General features: G+C 55.6%; 1 protein-coding gene across 3 annotated transcripts in view; it reads right to left on the bottom strand.

The window, feature by feature from the left end:
* ITGB4 (integrin subunit beta 4) overlaps window positions 1-16,746 on the bottom strand; it is a 29,063-nt gene that overhangs the window by 9,039 nt on the left and 3,278 nt on the right. For all 3 annotated transcript variants that reach the window (XM_027691658.1, XM_027691657.1, XM_027691656.1), the window contains exons 2-32: window positions 15,285-15,376; window positions 14,892-14,974; window positions 14,329-14,430; window positions 13,724-13,928; window positions 13,083-13,179; window positions 12,494-12,665; window positions 11,613-11,876; window positions 11,115-11,204; window positions 10,824-10,946; window positions 10,537-10,704; window positions 10,183-10,259; window positions 9,817-10,028; window positions 9,451-9,554; window positions 9,198-9,296; window positions 8,375-8,501; window positions 8,111-8,230; window positions 7,513-7,619; window positions 7,166-7,199; window positions 6,525-6,713; window positions 5,883-5,986; window positions 5,401-5,459; window positions 4,788-4,811; window positions 4,494-4,642; window positions 4,234-4,413; window positions 3,502-3,650; window positions 2,950-3,154; window positions 2,288-2,448; window positions 1,749-1,929; window positions 1,397-1,534; window positions 678-860; window positions 341-472 (exon numbers count right to left, since the gene is read on the bottom strand). In XM_027691658.1, coding sequence (XP_027547459.1) covers window positions 341-472; window positions 678-860; window positions 1,397-1,534; window positions 1,749-1,929; window positions 2,288-2,448; window positions 2,950-3,154; window positions 3,502-3,650; window positions 4,234-4,413; window positions 4,494-4,642; window positions 4,788-4,811; window positions 5,401-5,459; window positions 5,883-5,986; window positions 6,525-6,713; window positions 7,166-7,199; window positions 7,513-7,619; window positions 8,111-8,230; window positions 8,375-8,501; window positions 9,198-9,296; window positions 9,451-9,554; window positions 9,817-10,028; window positions 10,183-10,259; window positions 10,537-10,704; window positions 10,824-10,946; window positions 11,115-11,204; window positions 11,613-11,876; window positions 12,494-12,665; window positions 13,083-13,179; window positions 13,724-13,928; window positions 14,329-14,430; window positions 14,892-14,974; window positions 15,285-15,376 — 4,130 coding nt within the window. The remainder of the gene's footprint in view (window positions 1-340; window positions 473-677; window positions 861-1,396; window positions 1,535-1,748; window positions 1,930-2,287; window positions 2,449-2,949; window positions 3,155-3,501; window positions 3,651-4,233; window positions 4,414-4,493; window positions 4,643-4,787; window positions 4,812-5,400; window positions 5,460-5,882; window positions 5,987-6,524; window positions 6,714-7,165; window positions 7,200-7,512; window positions 7,620-8,110; window positions 8,231-8,374; window positions 8,502-9,197; window positions 9,297-9,450; window positions 9,555-9,816; window positions 10,029-10,182; window positions 10,260-10,536; window positions 10,705-10,823; window positions 10,947-11,114; window positions 11,205-11,612; window positions 11,877-12,493; window positions 12,666-13,082; window positions 13,180-13,723; window positions 13,929-14,328; window positions 14,431-14,891; window positions 14,975-15,284; window positions 15,377-16,746) is intronic.

The following is a 16,746-nucleotide window of genomic DNA, read 5'->3' on the forward strand; positions in this document are numbered from 1 at the left end:
CCTTGCCAGTGCTTGTTTGCTGACACCAACTTGTGATCCAACCAAATGGCAACAGGAAGGGAAGATGAGCAGGGAGGGCCATGGAAAGCTCCTCTCCCACCCCACACTGAGATTTTTCTTTGCCTCATGGCTAAGACAAGGAGGCACTGGTCTTATTTACACTATGACCAGTCAGGTGTTCCCATGGATGCAGCTACTGAACTTTGGAAAGGCTGATCTCCACCATCTCCACGACTTGGATCTCCCCATCTCTGAGAGGAGGAAAGGAGCAGTGCAGCAAAGCTGCTGTTGAGGAAAATGAATGTTAAAAATGACCTTTGCAAAACCCAGAGCAACGTACCTGAATCATCAGAGACACTGGGGCGCTTGCTGCCGGCCGGAGAGCGGAGCACGTCCGTGCTGTACATCAGGTAGCTGTCGTAGTCCTCACCTCCCTCTGCATCAACGATGGGGACATCAGGGATGATGGGGACTGCAGGACAGGTGGACAAGCCGTTAGACAAGCAGCAAAGAGCCACTTCTCCCACGCTCAGGCTGGCCCTCGGCATTCCCAGGGGTGGCTGGTGCAGCAGAGCAAACATCAGGGGATGTTTGGGACGGGGAGGCAGCTGGGGGTGATGGGGAGCACTCCCCAGCACTGCTCCTGCCCCCTGCTCCCCACCCAGGCAGAGACTCACTGGACATGGGGCGCTTGGGCTGTGTGGCGAGGTTGATGGTGGCTTCTCTCTCAGGCCCCCAGCCAGCACCATTCCTGGCCCTCACTGTGTAGCGATAGGGCTGCGACTCCCGCAGGTTTTCAATCAGCACCATGCGCTTCTTCGGGTCCTCAACCAGCACCTTCTTCACCGGGCCGATGGGTACTGCAAACACGGGCACGCCTGTCACCCACAAGACACAGAGGACCCCGCAGCACCCCACCCTTGGCTCGCTGAGGTTTGGTGTCAGGGCACAGCCCAGCTCTGGGGTGAGGTGCAGCAGCTCTTTGGGCTGCTCACAGCAGGCATGACATTGTTCCAGGGAAATTCCCAAACTGAATGCTGAAGTCAACCTACACCACAGGTTTCCTGTTGCTGGTGTGTCACAAATAGCACCTTCTTGGCACTCTATCCCTAGGTCTAGATCTATGAACTAAGTTTTTGAGATGAAAACCGACATAAAACACTATGGAAGCGAATGGGAACAGAGAGTGTTCTGGGATTTGCAGAATTAAATCCTGACTGGTGATTTTTCTGCACTCCTTCCATCAAGAAGCAACCCCTTCAAATCCCAGTTCTCACAAGAAACATGCTTGGAGCTGTTCTGGTTCTGCTGCTGCTGGGGACCAGCCCAGCCTGTGGAAAATGCACTCCTGTCCCTCAGCCTGGCTGGACTGACCCATCCAAAAATGAGCTCTTACTGTTGTCCTCGTTGACAAGTCCATAACTGACTTCGTAGGCCGTGATCTCCCCGTTGGTTTCCGCAGGCTCAGCCCAGCTCAGCTGTGTCACAGTGGAAGACACAATATTGAAAGCCAAGCGACCGGGCTCGCTGGGCACTGGAAAGGCAAGAGCAGAGGGTTCAGGTTACTACAAGTCAAGTGCCAGCAGATGCCCAGAGTTGCCCAGATCCCAGCTGGGTTGCAGTGGGAGATGCTCAGTGCTTGACCCCAGACCATGAGAAGCTCAGGGCTGGAGTCCTGACCCCATGTTGGGTGCAAAGGCACAAATTTGCTCCCTACATGGTGGGAAGAAGGATGTAGAGTGGCTCACCCTCCTCCAGTGTGCGGCAGTGGACGATGTCAGAGTAAACCCCCTCACCCAGGGCGTTGTAGGCACAGACTTGCATCTCATAGTCACAGAAGGGGTAGAGGTTACTCAGCTCTGCTGATGGTGTTTTGACATCAATGAGATGGGCTTCTGACTCGGGGTCCCCTTGGATCCAGTATTTCACCTGGCAAAGCAAAAGCAAGCTGTGATTCCTTCAGATCCTCACATAATGGGTGAGAAGTTCCCTATCTCTTACTAAATCTGCTCTGGGAAGGGTGTTGTGCCATTCCTCTGAAACGGGAGGCCACAACAATCTGGGCATTTCATGGTAAGTGATGGAAAGGAAGATGAAACCACCAGGAATCTTTCCTGCAAATCCCACATCCACCCAGCAATGGTCCCTCAAGGATGGAGGGGACCAGAAGGAGTGAACTTGCTCCCTCTTTTGGGTGTCTTCTTGGATCCCTTCAGTACAAACGATTTGTGTGAAACACCTGCAGGATGGGACCCACACTCTTCCCTCGGATCCACTCACCCCTTACCTTGTACCCCAGAGGTTTTCCCGGTGGAGGGAACCAGTTGAAGCTGATTTCCCTGGAGCTGAGGGCACGGGCATTGGGATTAAGTGGTGCACTCAGGCGGCCTTTGGGGGACTGGGGGACTTGGGCCAGGCCAGTCATCGAGGGGATACCATCCACCAGCTCTGTAGATACGAGGAAGAAAGACCACATAAGTGCCAGTCCCCACCTTGGCAGAACAACAAGGAAGTGTGCATCTCCCCAGCACTGCCCTGCCATGCTGTGAAAAATATATTATTTATTTTTTGATCCACTTGATGACATCCTTTACAGTTTTCCTTGTCCAGCCACAGGAACCACCAAGCACAGCTCGTGGCAAGTCCCACCTCTCCCATATTTTTATAGCATTTCATTCAAATTCCCAAGGAAAAGGAATAAAGAATCCGCTCTATTTGCTTCCGCGAGGTGTATTATCCCTCTTTCCTCCCACCCGCTGTCTATTCCCAGTCGTGCCTCTAGAGGGAGGCCCAATTCTACCGCTCGGAGCGGGAGGAACCCACTCGCTGCCGCTTTTCGGGCGAGGAGCAGCGCTGGAGCTCTGTACACCACCCTCGGGGTGGGCTGGGCTGGCGTGGGGGTCCCGCACCCCCGGCTGCCATTCCCACCCCCCGGCTGCCGGCCCCTACCTGGGTCGGCGATGGTCACCGTGGTCTGGGGGTATCGGCCGATCTTGGCGCCGTACTTGGGGTGGAGGAGGTCGATGGCAAATTGCTTGAGCTGGCAGTTGTTCAGGAGGGTATCTATTTCAGTCAGCTCCAGCAAGGGCACCTGCACCTCCTTTCGGGTCTCCCCAGGCTGGAAGACCAGTTCACCCTCTGTGAAGAGATAGTCCTGGAGGAGAAGGAAGAGGTGTGTTCAAGGCGAGGCTGGATGGGGCTCTGAGCAGCCTGGTCTAGTGGAAGGTGTCCCTGGCATGGCAGGGGGGTTGGAACAATGATCTTTAAGGTCCCTTCCAACCCAAACCATTCTACAATTCTATGATTACAACCCACAGCATCCATGAGGAGGCTCCCAGAGAGCTTCCCCTGGGCTAACCTCAAGCCTTGGGTCCCCCCTCTCCCAGCCACATCCCCTTTGAGGTTGATCAATGGCTCTTCTGCAGCCCTCCACATTGGCTCTTTCCCAGCCCTCCATTCCCATTCCTTCCTGCCTGCCAGGGCCATGGGCACTGCCCTTACCCTGCCATTCTTGGCTGTGAGGTCCCGGGTCCTGTAGGTGACTTGGGATTTCCCGTTGTCTATGATCTCCCGGAGGACGGGGATCTTGGCCAGCTTGTCAAAGCGGCTGTGGGAATAGGCTGGCTGCAAGAAGGTGATGAGGCTGCTGGCTGGAAGAGGAAGGAGGGAAGGAATGTGTAGAGCAAATAAATGAAGAATCACACTACAAACACTCAGGTGTCCTCCATGAACAGAGTTCCCATCACCCATGGGTGTGAACTGTGCTGAACTATACTGAAGTATTACTGCATGGGCTGGAGATTTCACCACTCCCAGTTTGTTCTCTCTGCTCAGAACAGCCGGGCAGGAAGCAGAGACAAAGTGCTGGGGACATTTACCTGCCCCAAGCACAGCAAAGAGGTTCTACTTCACTCCAGCAATCTATGAACTGGAGCAGCAGAGGCACATGGTCAACCCTGGATCTGCCATGGAATCTGTAGCACCTAGACCTGTAATGGTCAAATAATTGGGTCTCTGTCAGCAGGAATGATGACTCTCCCTTGGATGTTTTAAAAGATGCTCCATTTAGACCCAGGTGACTTCAGAGAGGAGTCACCAAGCAAGTCTCTGCTCTGTGATCTGGAGGTGCTCCAATACGCAGACTGTGCCTTTCTTACAAACCACATCCGTCCATCTGGACACAGGACACCTAAACACAAACACCCTCCCTGTGCCATGGTCACAGCCCTTCACCTTGTTCTTTGATGATGGTGATGTTGACAACCCTGCGCCCAATCTTTGCGATGCCGTTGGGGACCTCGATGGCCTCCACCTGCAGCTGCTTCTCATCATCATCCTCCTCCCTGATAAAGAGCGGGACACGGACATCCACCAGCTCCACGGCCTCCTGGAACTCCACCATCCCCTGAGCATCTGGGGGAAGGGCAAGGATTAGAGGTGGGAAATGCCCCCCCAAGCCCGGCCAGCAGGCAGCACTGGGCTCTGCTCCCCACCTTGGTCTGAGGTCACGGTGTAATAACCCGGTGCAACCTTCAGGTCATTGAAAGCCTCGTGGGAAACATGTTTTTCCACCGCTTTGATGATGTCTGGCTTGGCTGAGCGAGGAGCAGTGAGCACTGTGTCCACAATGGTGTGATCCTGCCTGCGAGGGGGGAAGAGAAAGGCAGGAAAGAGCTGAGACCAGAGTTGCTCATGTCACACCACAGCTCTGGGGCATTCAGTCACCCCACACGTGTGTGTACAAAGAGGGAGAAGCTGCACAAGAGAGGGCTGCAAGTTGCTCTTACCTTTTCCCAGAATTGGGCTGTAACCTGGGGGAATAAAAAACCCAAATCAGAGTGACTAACACATCTGAAGAGACAAAGTGCTGGGTGAATCACTGCCCTGTGCAGGTCTGAGCTGCAGCACTGCCCTGCGGGTGCCAACCCATCCCACAGAGCCCGTGGCCCCAGCACGTTCTCTCCTGCCTGGCTGCTCTCTCCCACCCTGGGTTTCCCAATGCAATGAGAAACATGCCTGCAGGGGAGATCACATCTTTATCAGGCCGTGGGGAGAGGATACCACTCCCTGCTCAGCAGTGGCATCCCCAAACTTCTCCCGGCCTGCACTCCTAGCTTTGCACCAGGCTGAAACTTTTGAAGCCAATGGGAATTTTCCCATTAAGCACCATGCAACCAGGATTTGTTCCTGCTGGTCCAAAGCCAGAGGTAGCTGAGATCTCCTGCACAGCTGGGTGGGCTCTGTTCTGCAGCCCTAGGTGGGTGAAGCAGCACTCCAGGCTTGTGCCAGTGATGTCTCACAGACCACACTCCTTCCCAACATCCCAAATTTCACACCCCATCATCAGCAGGGCCCTGGGGGAACCCTGCCCTGCAGGAGGTCTCTCCCCCACTGACTCACCTGAACTTGGTCTGCTGGAGCTTGTGGCAGCCAGGGATGTGCTTGAAAACATCATTCAGCTGCAAGGAGCAACAGGGACTTTCACAACATATCCCTTGCTGAACAGGGATGTGCTCAGCGAGCAGACACTGCTGCCAGCAGACACGAGAGCCCTTTGGCCACCCCAGGACCTCCCCCCCCACCCTCCCACACCAGGCAGAGACCATCACATGGTTTCTCCCCAGGACATGGCAAGAGGCAGCAAACTGAATCCAAACAGGAGCTTCAGACCACACGGCCCAAAGCAAACCTCAAATCTCGTCATTGTGATGAGATTTGAAATTTGTGCTTTCTATCAGAAAGAGGAAAAAATTCTCCTTCCCTTCAAGAGCTGTCTGGGTTCACAGGAAAGGGGCACTCCTCCTTCCCAGCGCCACAGACACCCCCTCAGTGTGGCTGTCCCCCCGTGCCACCCCAAGCCCCCCTCGTGCCCAGGCTCGTACGTTCTCCTCCACTTCCTTGCGCAGCTGCTCGCACTCCCGGGTGTCCGGCTTCGTCAGGTTCTGTGTGAAAAGCCTTGCCAGCCTCAGAGACAGCCCATAGGGAACTGGAAAGACAAATTCCCAAATCAGAAATTCCCACTCCTTCCTTCTTGCTCAGAGAAATAACCCACCCAAAAGCTGGAAGCACAGGGACACACACGATGCTCGGTGTCCAGATGTGTCACCAGCATCCAAACCCTGTTGCCCCAGCAGAGAAAACCCCCTGAGAACTGGAGGGATAACTGGGAAGCTCTCTACAAGATCCAGCAAAGGAAACAGTGCCCAGTGGTGGCTCTGGACTGATGAGGCAGTGAAATCAAGGCTGGGTCACTGAGCTCATGAGACCAAGACACCTGCAGTGTTCATCTACCATGCAACCAGACTGTCAGAAGGTCTCCAGGGGTCCTGGTACAGGGCTGGACATTGGGCTGTGCTGCTCAGCTTCCCCCAGGATGGAAGCAGGTAAAGAAACAACCCCCCTTGAAATTGGGCTTGGAGGTAACAGTATGGCTGCTGGAGTTGGGGGCCACCAACAAGGGCTCGGGTCCTTTAAAGCACCCGCGGCATCTCCTCTATGCCCTGTCCCTCAGACGTGGCACTCACTGAGGTCTTTGGGGTTGGTGGCAGCGGGGGAGGCAAAGCCCTGCTTGTGGACATTGTTGTGGATCTTCCAGCGGACAGTATCCCGACCCTTGAGGGATCCACTGCGCACCATGGGTGTGTCCAGGTGGTCGGAGGACATGAGGCTGTGCCGGAGCATGTAGTGATCCTCCTTGAAGCCAACAGTGCGACCTGCAGAGCCAGGGGCAGGGTCAGAGCCTGGGCACACTGGGACAAGGCCAGCCATCAACATCCCAACACCAGAGACTTTGTTCTGGGGAGTCTTTAGAGTTTCCACCATGCCCAGAGTGTTGGGATGTCAGGAGGGGAGTGGGGTGGAGAGGGCAAGGGGTGCCCATGAGTGGAGAGGACACACCTCACCAGCTGGGCATTACAAGGGACACTGGTTAGGGAGAGCCAGAAGTGGGATTCCCAGCAGGGCATCCCAGGGTGTGGGGAAGGGAGGGAAAGTAGAGCAGAAGCTCCAGGGCTTCTTGGCTCAGGGTCTCTGCTAGGAGCTTTCTCCCTGATCCACCTCCCCAGCTCAGAGAGGAGGAGGAGGGATGCTTATCCCACTCCCCCCCAGCCCAGGAAGGCAGTGAACCCCACAGATCCCTCTCTCCCCCCAGTCATAGGGAAGGTACCTCGTGCACAGCAGGGAAGCAGGGCCAGGCAAGCCTAGAAAACAAATGGCCAAATACACAATCACTTTGTGGTCAAGGGCAAACCCCCTCCCATTTCCAGTTGAGAGGATTCACATCAGCAGGGGTGGGTAGGCGGTGGGTGGATGGGGCTCTGGAAGTGGATTTTAGCCAAAAATCCCAGAGCAATTCATGTGTCAGCAACAGCAAAGGTGCTGGACACTACTACTGGGACCCAGCTCCTGCCAATCTGGCCATGCTGGAGGCTGGATAGATTCTAGGAATTTGTCATATTTTTGGCTTTTATCTGGTCCTCTCCCCAGGCTGGGGCAGCCAGCCAAGGCACTCACCTTGCAGCAGGCACAGAACTTCCAGCAGAGCAGCAGCAGCAGCCCCAGGAGCAGGATGAGGAAGATGAGCAGCGGGATGAGCCAGAAGAAGCTCCTTGGTGGGCACTCTGCAAGCGACAGCAACGTCACTCTGGGGCATCAGCCCCTCTGTGGGGTGTGCAGGGAGGGAGTGGGGAGGCAGGGACAAAGGGGAAAGGCTGGACCACAGCTCTCTGAGGGATGGAACAGCCCAGTCAAGCTTGGGAACCCCTCTCTTGGCGCTCACAATAAGGAGTGCTGCTCAGGGAGAACTATCACAGCCCTGCTCACATCCAGCCATCCCAAGGGGCTGTGCAGCACCTCACATCAATCCCTGCCCATGCTGGCAGTGGAAAGGCTCTGAGCTCCAAAGGTGCCACACTCCACTCCTTGCAGTTCACAGGACAGCCAGTGTCACCCACCCCTGTCATGCAGGAAGGTGGGCAGAGCAGTGCTGCCTGCAGCTGCCCCTGCCCAGGGGCACAGCAAAGGGACCAAGCAGGGACTGGAGGTGCTGTGGAGCTGGTCACTCTGCTCCAGACCCCAGGCTGGACATCCCCCCCTTCGTCCTCCTGCTCACCTCTATTCTTCTGCACACGGACGGTGGTGTTGGGGAGGACACTGGGGTCTCCCTCCAGGGAGTAGTGGTAGGTGCAGTCATCATCCTCATCCTGGAAGGAGCAGTACTCGCCAGCCTCCTCTGAGGAGAGAGGGGACAGGGTTGCAAAGCCACCAGGGTCAGGAAAGACTTGGGGAGCAGCCCTACATGTGCACACACACACACACGGGGCAGGGGGCACAGGAGACTCCACACATCTGCACCCAGATCTGCTTCTCACAGTACCTTTCTTCAGCTCTTCCACCATCTGGATCTGGAGGTGGCACGTGCTGCAGTTCCCTTTCAAGCTGCCCGTTCCCCAGGTCTGGCAGCGGACGCAGTCCCGGATGCTCTCACACACGGCCTGGAAGCCCTGGGCACATGGGGGTGGGACAGTCAGGAGACAGCCCATGGGAAAGGGAGGGCATTGCCTAGGAAAGGCAGAGCTGGAGAGGCAGCACTGTGTCCTCACCCCAGTGCCAGGGCAAGGTCAAAGAGAGGAATCACTTAGAACAAGCAGCTTTAAAAAAGTATTTATAAGCCCAGGAGCCCAGCCAACAGCCTGCATTTGGGCAGCAATTAGATCTTCTCTCACAGTTTTGGAGGCTTTTCCAAAATATGACAAAGCCAGCTTTCTCCACTCCCACAGTGGGATTAGCCCGTGTTTGTCAATGAGGAAACTGAGGTACGAGACTGTCATATGTGTTCAAGGCCAAGTTGGATGTGGGCCTGAGCACTCTGGTCTAGTGTAAGGTGTTCCTGCCCATGGGAACTTTAATGTCCCTTCCAGCCCAATCCTTCCTATGATTCTACGAAATGAGTTTTTTTCCACGCTTGAGGCAAATCAGAACAAGCCAGGAACTAAGCTCAAACCTCTGCCCTTCACCAGGGTGCAGATAAACACAGACAGACACTCAGCAGTTGCTGCTGGTGAACTGGAGGGTTAAGAAAGCCCTTGGCTACAAAGCAGGATTTTGCTCCTGACTGAGATGTGCCTTCATCTCCACCTTGCCTTCCTTCCCTGAGGCTCCGTGTGGGAAGGAGAGCTGATAAACCCCCAGGGACTCACCAGGGAGTAGCTGATTTCACAGGTGGAGCTGGTGTACAGCGAGGCCATGTCACAGATGCATCTGCCACATTCGCACCTCCCATGGTTGTTGCAAATGCCCTGGGAGGGAAGAGGTGTCGGTTGGCATCCGAGCAATCCCAGGGCACTGGGAGTCAGCAAGGTGCCAGCCCCAGTGGCCCAGAGCTTCCAGCATCGGGGCAACTCAACACAGCCCTGCCTGGACCTGTGGTGGGCCTGGCAGGGCAGGACCTACCCCTCGGCTGTCGATGCAGGTGTCGTTGCTGGTGGGACACTCACAGCCCGGGCCCTCCCAGCCGCTCTCACACGCACACGCACCCCTGGAGCAGCGACCACGATCTGGGGGCAAGAGGATGAGCCACCCAGTGCCCACCACTGTGCTGCTCCCACGACCCTGCCTACAGCTCCCCCACTTCCCTTGGGGTACAAGCAGGCTCCACGGCATCCTCCCTCATGTTTGCAAGCACAGAGTCCCTGCAGCCCATTGCTGGTCACTCAAATTCCCCGTGCCAGTGCCACCAGTGTGGGGACACCCTGCTGCGGCACCAGGGCCAGCACTTGCCCCAGCTGGGGGATGCTGGGGCCGGGGGGCTGCTCTCACCGTTGCAGAGGAAGCCGGAGGTGCGCGGGCACTGCAGGACGTCGTACTCGCAGAATGCCCCGTCAAAGCGCTGCACCAGGTCCTCGGAGTAGCACTGGCACTTCCCACACAGGCACTCGCCCCTTCCCGAGCACGGCTCCACGTCCCCGGGGCGGATGCAGGCTTCGTTGTTGGGGGACGACGCCGGGGAGCAGTCACACGTGTCCCCTCGCCTGGCAGGGAGGAGATGATGCTGAGAGAGGCGGGAGCAGAGCAGAGGACAGCAGGGTCCTGGGCAGGATGCCCAGGGCATGAGCTTGTGTCACTGTGGGTCCCCAGACCCAGCAGGACCCCTGGGAAGGGCACGGAGCTGGACACGGTCCTTACCAGCCCGGGTGGCAGATGCACTGCCCACAAACAAAGTTCCCATGGAAGCTGCACTTGGGTGAGTTCAGCTCTTGTTGCTGGAAGAGAAGAGAGAAGAGGCATTGCTGAATGGGCCCAGCTGCCCCCAGGACCATTTCAGGAATCAGAAGGGCAGATCCGGGGGCAAACTCTTTCCCTGAAGACCAAGCTCTGCCGTGGGACAGCACACCCAGCTTGGTACAGGCAGTGATGGAGATCCTTGGCCAGGCTGAGCCTCTGCCAGGCAACACTGAGGGGTCAAGAGGGACCAGCCAATGCATTCCCACCCCAGGCTGGCCAGGAGGAGGACTTTTCTCTGCAACACTCCCCCTGTACCTGTTCACAAGGACACACGTCACAGATGACTGAGGCTGAGACCGTGAGGCTGTCGCTCAGGGATGTGGGTTTCACTTGGATAACTCCCTGCCGGTCCCTCTCGGGGAGGCTGCACACGTGCTGCCCACCAATGTACTCGAGCGCCTTCACGTGCATCTTGAACTTGCCCTGAAGGAAGGGACACGTGGCAGGGATGAGCCAGCTCTGCTGGACCACAGCCCTGCCAGACGTGGAGGGCTCAGCCCCTCACACACACTTTCCCCCTCCACAGCCATCCAAGGACTTACCACTTCCCCACGGGTGATGTGGAAGGAGCCAGATTCTGTCTTTTCATACATCGTGGAGGTGAACTCTGTCTTCATGGCCCTGGGAGTGAAGTCAGCCCTGATGTCCATCTTGGAGCGGATGCGCTGGGTGGCAGAAGATAAACACAGTGTTGATTTTCAGCAGCACCCTGTGACCACCCCATGGTCTGCTCCAGAAGGGCCACATCCTGCCTCCTGCTGCTCTCCTGGGTAGGAGGTGCCCACCCTCTGCCCTCCCTGGAGCCAGAGCAAAGCCCCAGAGAGCACCGTTACCTCAAAGGCTGTACGGATCAGCTCCACAATGTTGGAAGAGTCCTCCTGGAGCACCCCAATCTCAGAGATGGGAAAATACTTGTGCAGCTTCTGCAGAGAGACAGGAGCCCCCTGAGCCAAGGCCTTGAGACCCCTTCTCTAGCACTGGAGTGGGCTCTACTTTGAACAGGACTTGGGTCAGAGACCTCCAAAAGTTCCTTCCAACCTAAATTACTCTCCAGCTCTGTGCTCTTTACAAGAAACAGAAACCAACACAGGGAGATCTCTAGAAGCCCCAACTCCTGCACTCAATAATACACCCTGAGACATCCCACAACCCAGAGCAGCCCCATAACACAGTGTGGCACCCTCCAAAACATCGAGGTGTTGGTTTAGCACTTGGGAACTAAGTGCTAAGAGGTGGGAGAACTCTTTCTCCTCACAGCCAAGCTGAGGCAGAGGAGCAATGCCCTGGAGGAAAGGTAAGCCCACGTGGCATCACTGCCGTGGTCTCCTCACCTCGTAGTAGCTGTAGGAGTGGTTGGTGACAGCAAAGATGGGGATGATGTTGTGCTGGCCCAACAGGCGCACCAGGGTGGGCACTGAAGGATAGTCCTGCTTGGTGTCATACACGTAGGTGCCACGGCTGTCTAGGTGACACTGCTCATCGTTTCTTGCCAGGATCCCTGCCAGGACGTTGGTACCATCAGCTTCGTAGTGAAAGGCAGATTCGGTGGAGAACACGAGCAGGTGAGTGCTGTCCTTTCTCCAGCCAATCTTATCCTACAGCCAGGGAGGGGGAGAAGCAACCTTTATCTCTGTGCCCCCCAAGCTCCTGCACAGCACTTACAGTCAGCACTGGCAGGAGCTGGAATACCCACGGGGCAAGGCACCACCTGCACCTGGCAGCAAACACAACCAGCTACATGGTCCCAGGAATCCAGGCACCCCCAATGCACAGGGTGTCTCCCACCCAGCAGCTCAATGCCAGGCACATGTATGTACAGGGGGCAAGCCCACGCTTTTCTGGACATGTTTGGAGCTGTGCTCATCCTTCAGCCAAGAAGCCAAGCCCAAGTGGGCTGTTTTCCAGGGAGCAGAGTTTCACCACCGCAGGCACAGAGTGGGACAGAGCAAGGAGCACACGCAGAGTGCCCAGCAAGCAGCTCCTGTGCTGGGGATCAAACACCAGAACACACATGTTCCAAGGCTTAGGAAAAATTGGGAATACAAAACAGCTTGGTATTTGGAGCATGTGGCTGGGAGAGCAAATGCTGACTGTAGATGAACATATAACCTGGGCTCCAGCGTGTGGCCCTTCTGCTCATCACCCAGTATCAGCAAGCTCCACTCGTCAGAAACAGAGCCCACATGGCTCCTGCAAGCCTGGCAACCCTCACCTTGCAAACAGCTGTCTGCAGGATGGCATCAAAGCCGCCCTCAGGGGCATCCAGGTTGCCGGAGATGCGCTCCTTCCGCAGCTCCTGGCTGAAGTGGTTGATGTTGCTGGTCAGGCGGATGACGTTCTTGAAGGAGAAGGGGGAGTCGGCGTTGTTCCAGGGCTCGCGCAGCCTAGGAGAGGAGGGGGACCGGGGTTTTTGCAAGGACAGGAGCAAAGGGATGCCTGGGTGCAAGGAGAAGAAGGGTGGAGAAAGCACTTAGGGGCCAGGGAGTCCCTTAAGGGAAGTCATGGAGTTGAGCTGGCAAACCACCAACACTGGGAGGTAGAAGGGATGAGGGAAAAGATGGAGGAGAAGACAAGGCATGCAGGAAGGTCTGAAAGTGGAAGAGGACACTGCACAGGCATTGGCACAGTGCTACAGCAATCCCTGAGGGATGGGGAGGCCAGGGTGGACACTGGTAATGAATGGAGACAGGTGCACAAGGACCTTGCACTGCACACAGTGAAGATTAGGAAAGCCACAGAGAAAGAGAAGGCACCTGCCCTCCCTTCTGCTCCTACCCCACGGACCCGTTGGGCTCACTCACTTCTCAGGTCTCATGTCTGTCTGAGGGGAAGAGACTTTGTCCACAAACTTGCCGAATCCGATGGTGTAATTGGAGGTCAGTTCTTGCAGGAACTCCGCTGGGAGGAGGGGAAGGGAGGGAGGAGGAGACACATAAATAAAGAGATGCCTATGAGCTCGCTGCTCCAGGGAATGAAGTCCTGTCCTGGGCACCTTCTCTGCTGGTCAGGCTTTAGGTAAGACTCACAACCTGTCAGCTTTTAAGATCTTTGGGCTTAGGGCTTGTCTTTTATGGGGTAGAAACCTACATCCCCTATGGCAGCCCCCTTTGCAAAACTGGAGCTTCTGCAATAGCACCTGCAACAACAAAGGGGTTCAAGATGCCAAAGTCCCTGCACAGACCAGCTCTGTAGGGCACCAGCCCCTGCTCTGGGCTGGGAGGAGAGAGCACACATGATGATCCCTGCAGGGCCAGGAGCAGCATTCCCCCACAGGGCTGCACAGAGCAGTGGTAATAAGAAACTCTAATTAAAACAGACACCTCAGCCCACTGCCAGCTGCATCCCTCTCTCTGGTGCTGGCAGAGGACTCACAGCCGCAGGCAGGAGCAAGCTGCCTGCCTTCATCAAGCTGGCTCCCCTCCTCTCCCAGCTCTGATCTCACCTAGGTTTTGGCCCATGCTTTTGAGGTTGTCCAGATCATCAGACATCGAGTAGGAGAAGTCCATGAGGATGTAGAGATCCACAGGGCTCTCCAAAGGCTGGAAGACATCCATGTTGAAGCTCATCTCCTCCCCAGCTCGCAGCCGCAGGTACATGCCTTGGGGGGACACCTGGGTCCTCTTCAGGGATGTGTTGATACTGGAATTCTGTGAAGAAGAGTGATGTGAAGGGGGTGGACTCCATCTCCTGAGCAGATGCAATGAGGAGGCAAGGAACAGGGAGGTGCATGGGAAGTGCAAAGGCAGGGATGATCCTGCTCCCCTCCCTCGTGTACTGTACAACAGCCTCCCATGTCCACACGTGTCCAGCTGGGCACCTCCTCCATATCTTGGCATTTTGCTTACATCTGTTTTGCCTGAAAAGCCACCCCAGCCCGGAGGAATCAGGGCCGGTGCCCAACAGGTCCATCAGCCAGCGAAAGCAGAGCACTGGTTTTGAATAAACAGAGATCTGGACTTTTTTCCTGATGAAGATTCTAGAGGGGGATGAAGGATGTGAAGGACCCCTCAGGAGAGGCTGACCAGGGGCTGTGTCCCCAGCACCCACCTTCCGTGTCTGCATCTCTCCGCGGGTGCTGACGATGCTGCCCTCCCCGCAGCCGTAACGCTGCAGGTTCTCCCGCAAGTCACAGCGCGGTTCCTCAAAGCTCTGCCAAGGGAGCAAAATCAGCGTCAGAGCCCCAGAAAGCACCAGATCCACCAGGTTAAGCGGGAAATACACAGGTCAGGAAGCAGGGTCCTCTGCTGAGACCATTGTGAGCTTTCGGGAGCGGGAGCAGGGCAGAGAGTTGGGGACATTCCCCAGCAGCAGCAGTATGTGACCACCAGTGAGTTACTGGGTTGTCTGGGATAAAAGTCTTCCTCCATCCCTTGAACACACTGTTTATGGCACACTGACATTTTCTGATAAACCTCTGTACCCCTGCAAGTTTGCCCTGGACTCCCCTCCATCCCCATTTGTCCTTGCCAAAGGAAACACACATTTCAATGCTTCCCACAGAAGAGAAGGGGGAGCTGACTCTGCTCATGTCCTTCTCCCATTGAAGGTGGTGGGATCCCTCCATCAGCAGGGTAGGAAGTGGAGCCCCAGGCTGCCCTGCCATGTCTCACCTCGTCGGTGCAGAAGGAGCAGTCCTTATCCACTCGGATGCACTCGGTGCAGCTCTTTGCCCGAGACAGCACACAGCGGTTATCTACCAGGGAAAACCAGGGCATCAGGAATGGGGAAAACAAAGGGAGCTGTGGGGGGGCATGAGAAAGGCAGATCCCAAAGAAGGATGGAAGTTTTTCCTGGTTGGTTGGTGGAAACTGGCTACAAAACAGCAGTGGGGTAGGAAAAGAGGGGTCCCAAACACCGGGAAGTTGGAAAACGTGAGGAAAAGCACACAACGGGTCTTCTCTGCATGAGGACTGGCATTTCTGGAGTCCAGGAAGGGTGCACACAGTCCTCGTGGGGCAGCTCCAAGGGGAGATGGCAGACAGAGCTGACAAGGCTTCACTCACTTTTGTTCCATTGGCAGAGGCCGGTGGCACAGAGCAGGGACAGGAGGAGCAGCCTGGCACACGCCTGCGCCAGCACATCCATCCTCTTCCTCCTGAAACACATGGATTGCTACGTTGCAGAGAGCCAAGAGATGGAAAACAAAGTGACTGTCCACAATTCTCCCCAGAAACAAAACTGACCCCTCCCTTCAGCTATTTCCTATCACACTAAGAGTTTCCAGGATGGTCAAACCAACAACAAATAGAGGGTGAGGCCTTGGGAAATGCCAGACTTGGAGTTTTGGAGTTGCTGAAAGAATCCGTGGTCTTGAGAGCTTTGCAGCTCCCCTTTGTGCTGTCCAGGGCAGCAGGACCCCTCATGTGGATCCAGAGGTCAAATCCTAAACAGAGGGAACCATTCTCCCTGCACCCACATGACTTCAGTGCCATCCAGAAGTCAGTGTTTGGACATGGTAAACAAAAGGGACAAAGCTGGAACTCAAGCTCTGCTGCTGCTGTGCCAGAGGGTGGCTTTGGCACCTGGCAGGGTAAGTAAGAGCAGCCAAGGAGAAAAAAACCAAAACAAAACAGTGTAAAGACATCTTTAAAGCATCTCCTTTCTGGAAGATGTCAGTGTGAAATATAATGCAAATTAATTGTCTTATAGCTTCTTGCTGTGTCAGTCCCGACTCTGAAATAAATGAAAAGGATGTAAAAACTACTTAAAACAGGGGAAGAAAATGCGTGCAGCAAAGATGTCCAAGTGCCCTGAGGAAGAACCAGCACACAGAGCACTCACTTGTGACTCAGTTACTAACAGCTTGGGGTGCAGGGGAACCCCTGGAAAGACCCACTCTGGTCTCAACAGCACCAGGTCACACTTGGCTTCTGCATCCTGCATTGGCCACTGAAGCCAATGGAAATGAATTGAATGCAGAAATTGTTGTGGCACAGGGCTCCAACCAACACAGCATCGACACCTGGGGACATGTCCCTTGGTGTTTTCACTTGGTTCTCTGTGACAGTCACTGGATAACAAATGACAGGATGTTGGTATCTCATTCACCCTTGTCAGCTGTGCCCAGAGGGATTTATCACAGCAATTAATGCCCCATGGCTGAAACATGAGAAATGCAGAAGCCTCAGGGCAGCATCTCTGGGGGGAAACCCAGGGAAGCTTTGCTGTTAGTCTGGACCTGTAGTCAATGTGCTGTTTTTCCAGTGTGCTCTGTAGCCAATGTGCTTTTTTTCTTACAGGTAAAAGGTACCAGCTGACCAAGGCAGTCCCTCTGCTTCCCTCCCTGCCACACTGACCACCCCCAGCTCAGGCCCTTTGCAGGGTTGGCTTTGGGTGGTCCCTGTCCCCCCTGGCCAAGCCCCAGCACTGGCTCTGAAGCCAACAGTTATGCTCATCCCTGGACATGCCTGTGACCTCCTTCAGGGACAGTCCTCACACCAGCACTTGCTGGCAAACATCCTGTCC

Source organism: Neopelma chrysocephalum, unplaced genomic scaffold, assembly GCF_003984885.1.
Source record: "Neopelma chrysocephalum unplaced genomic scaffold, ASM398488v2 Primary Assembly neopelma1_84, whole genome shotgun sequence".
In the NCBI taxonomy this organism is placed as follows: domain Eukaryota; kingdom Metazoa; phylum Chordata; class Aves; order Passeriformes; family Pipridae; genus Neopelma; species Neopelma chrysocephalum.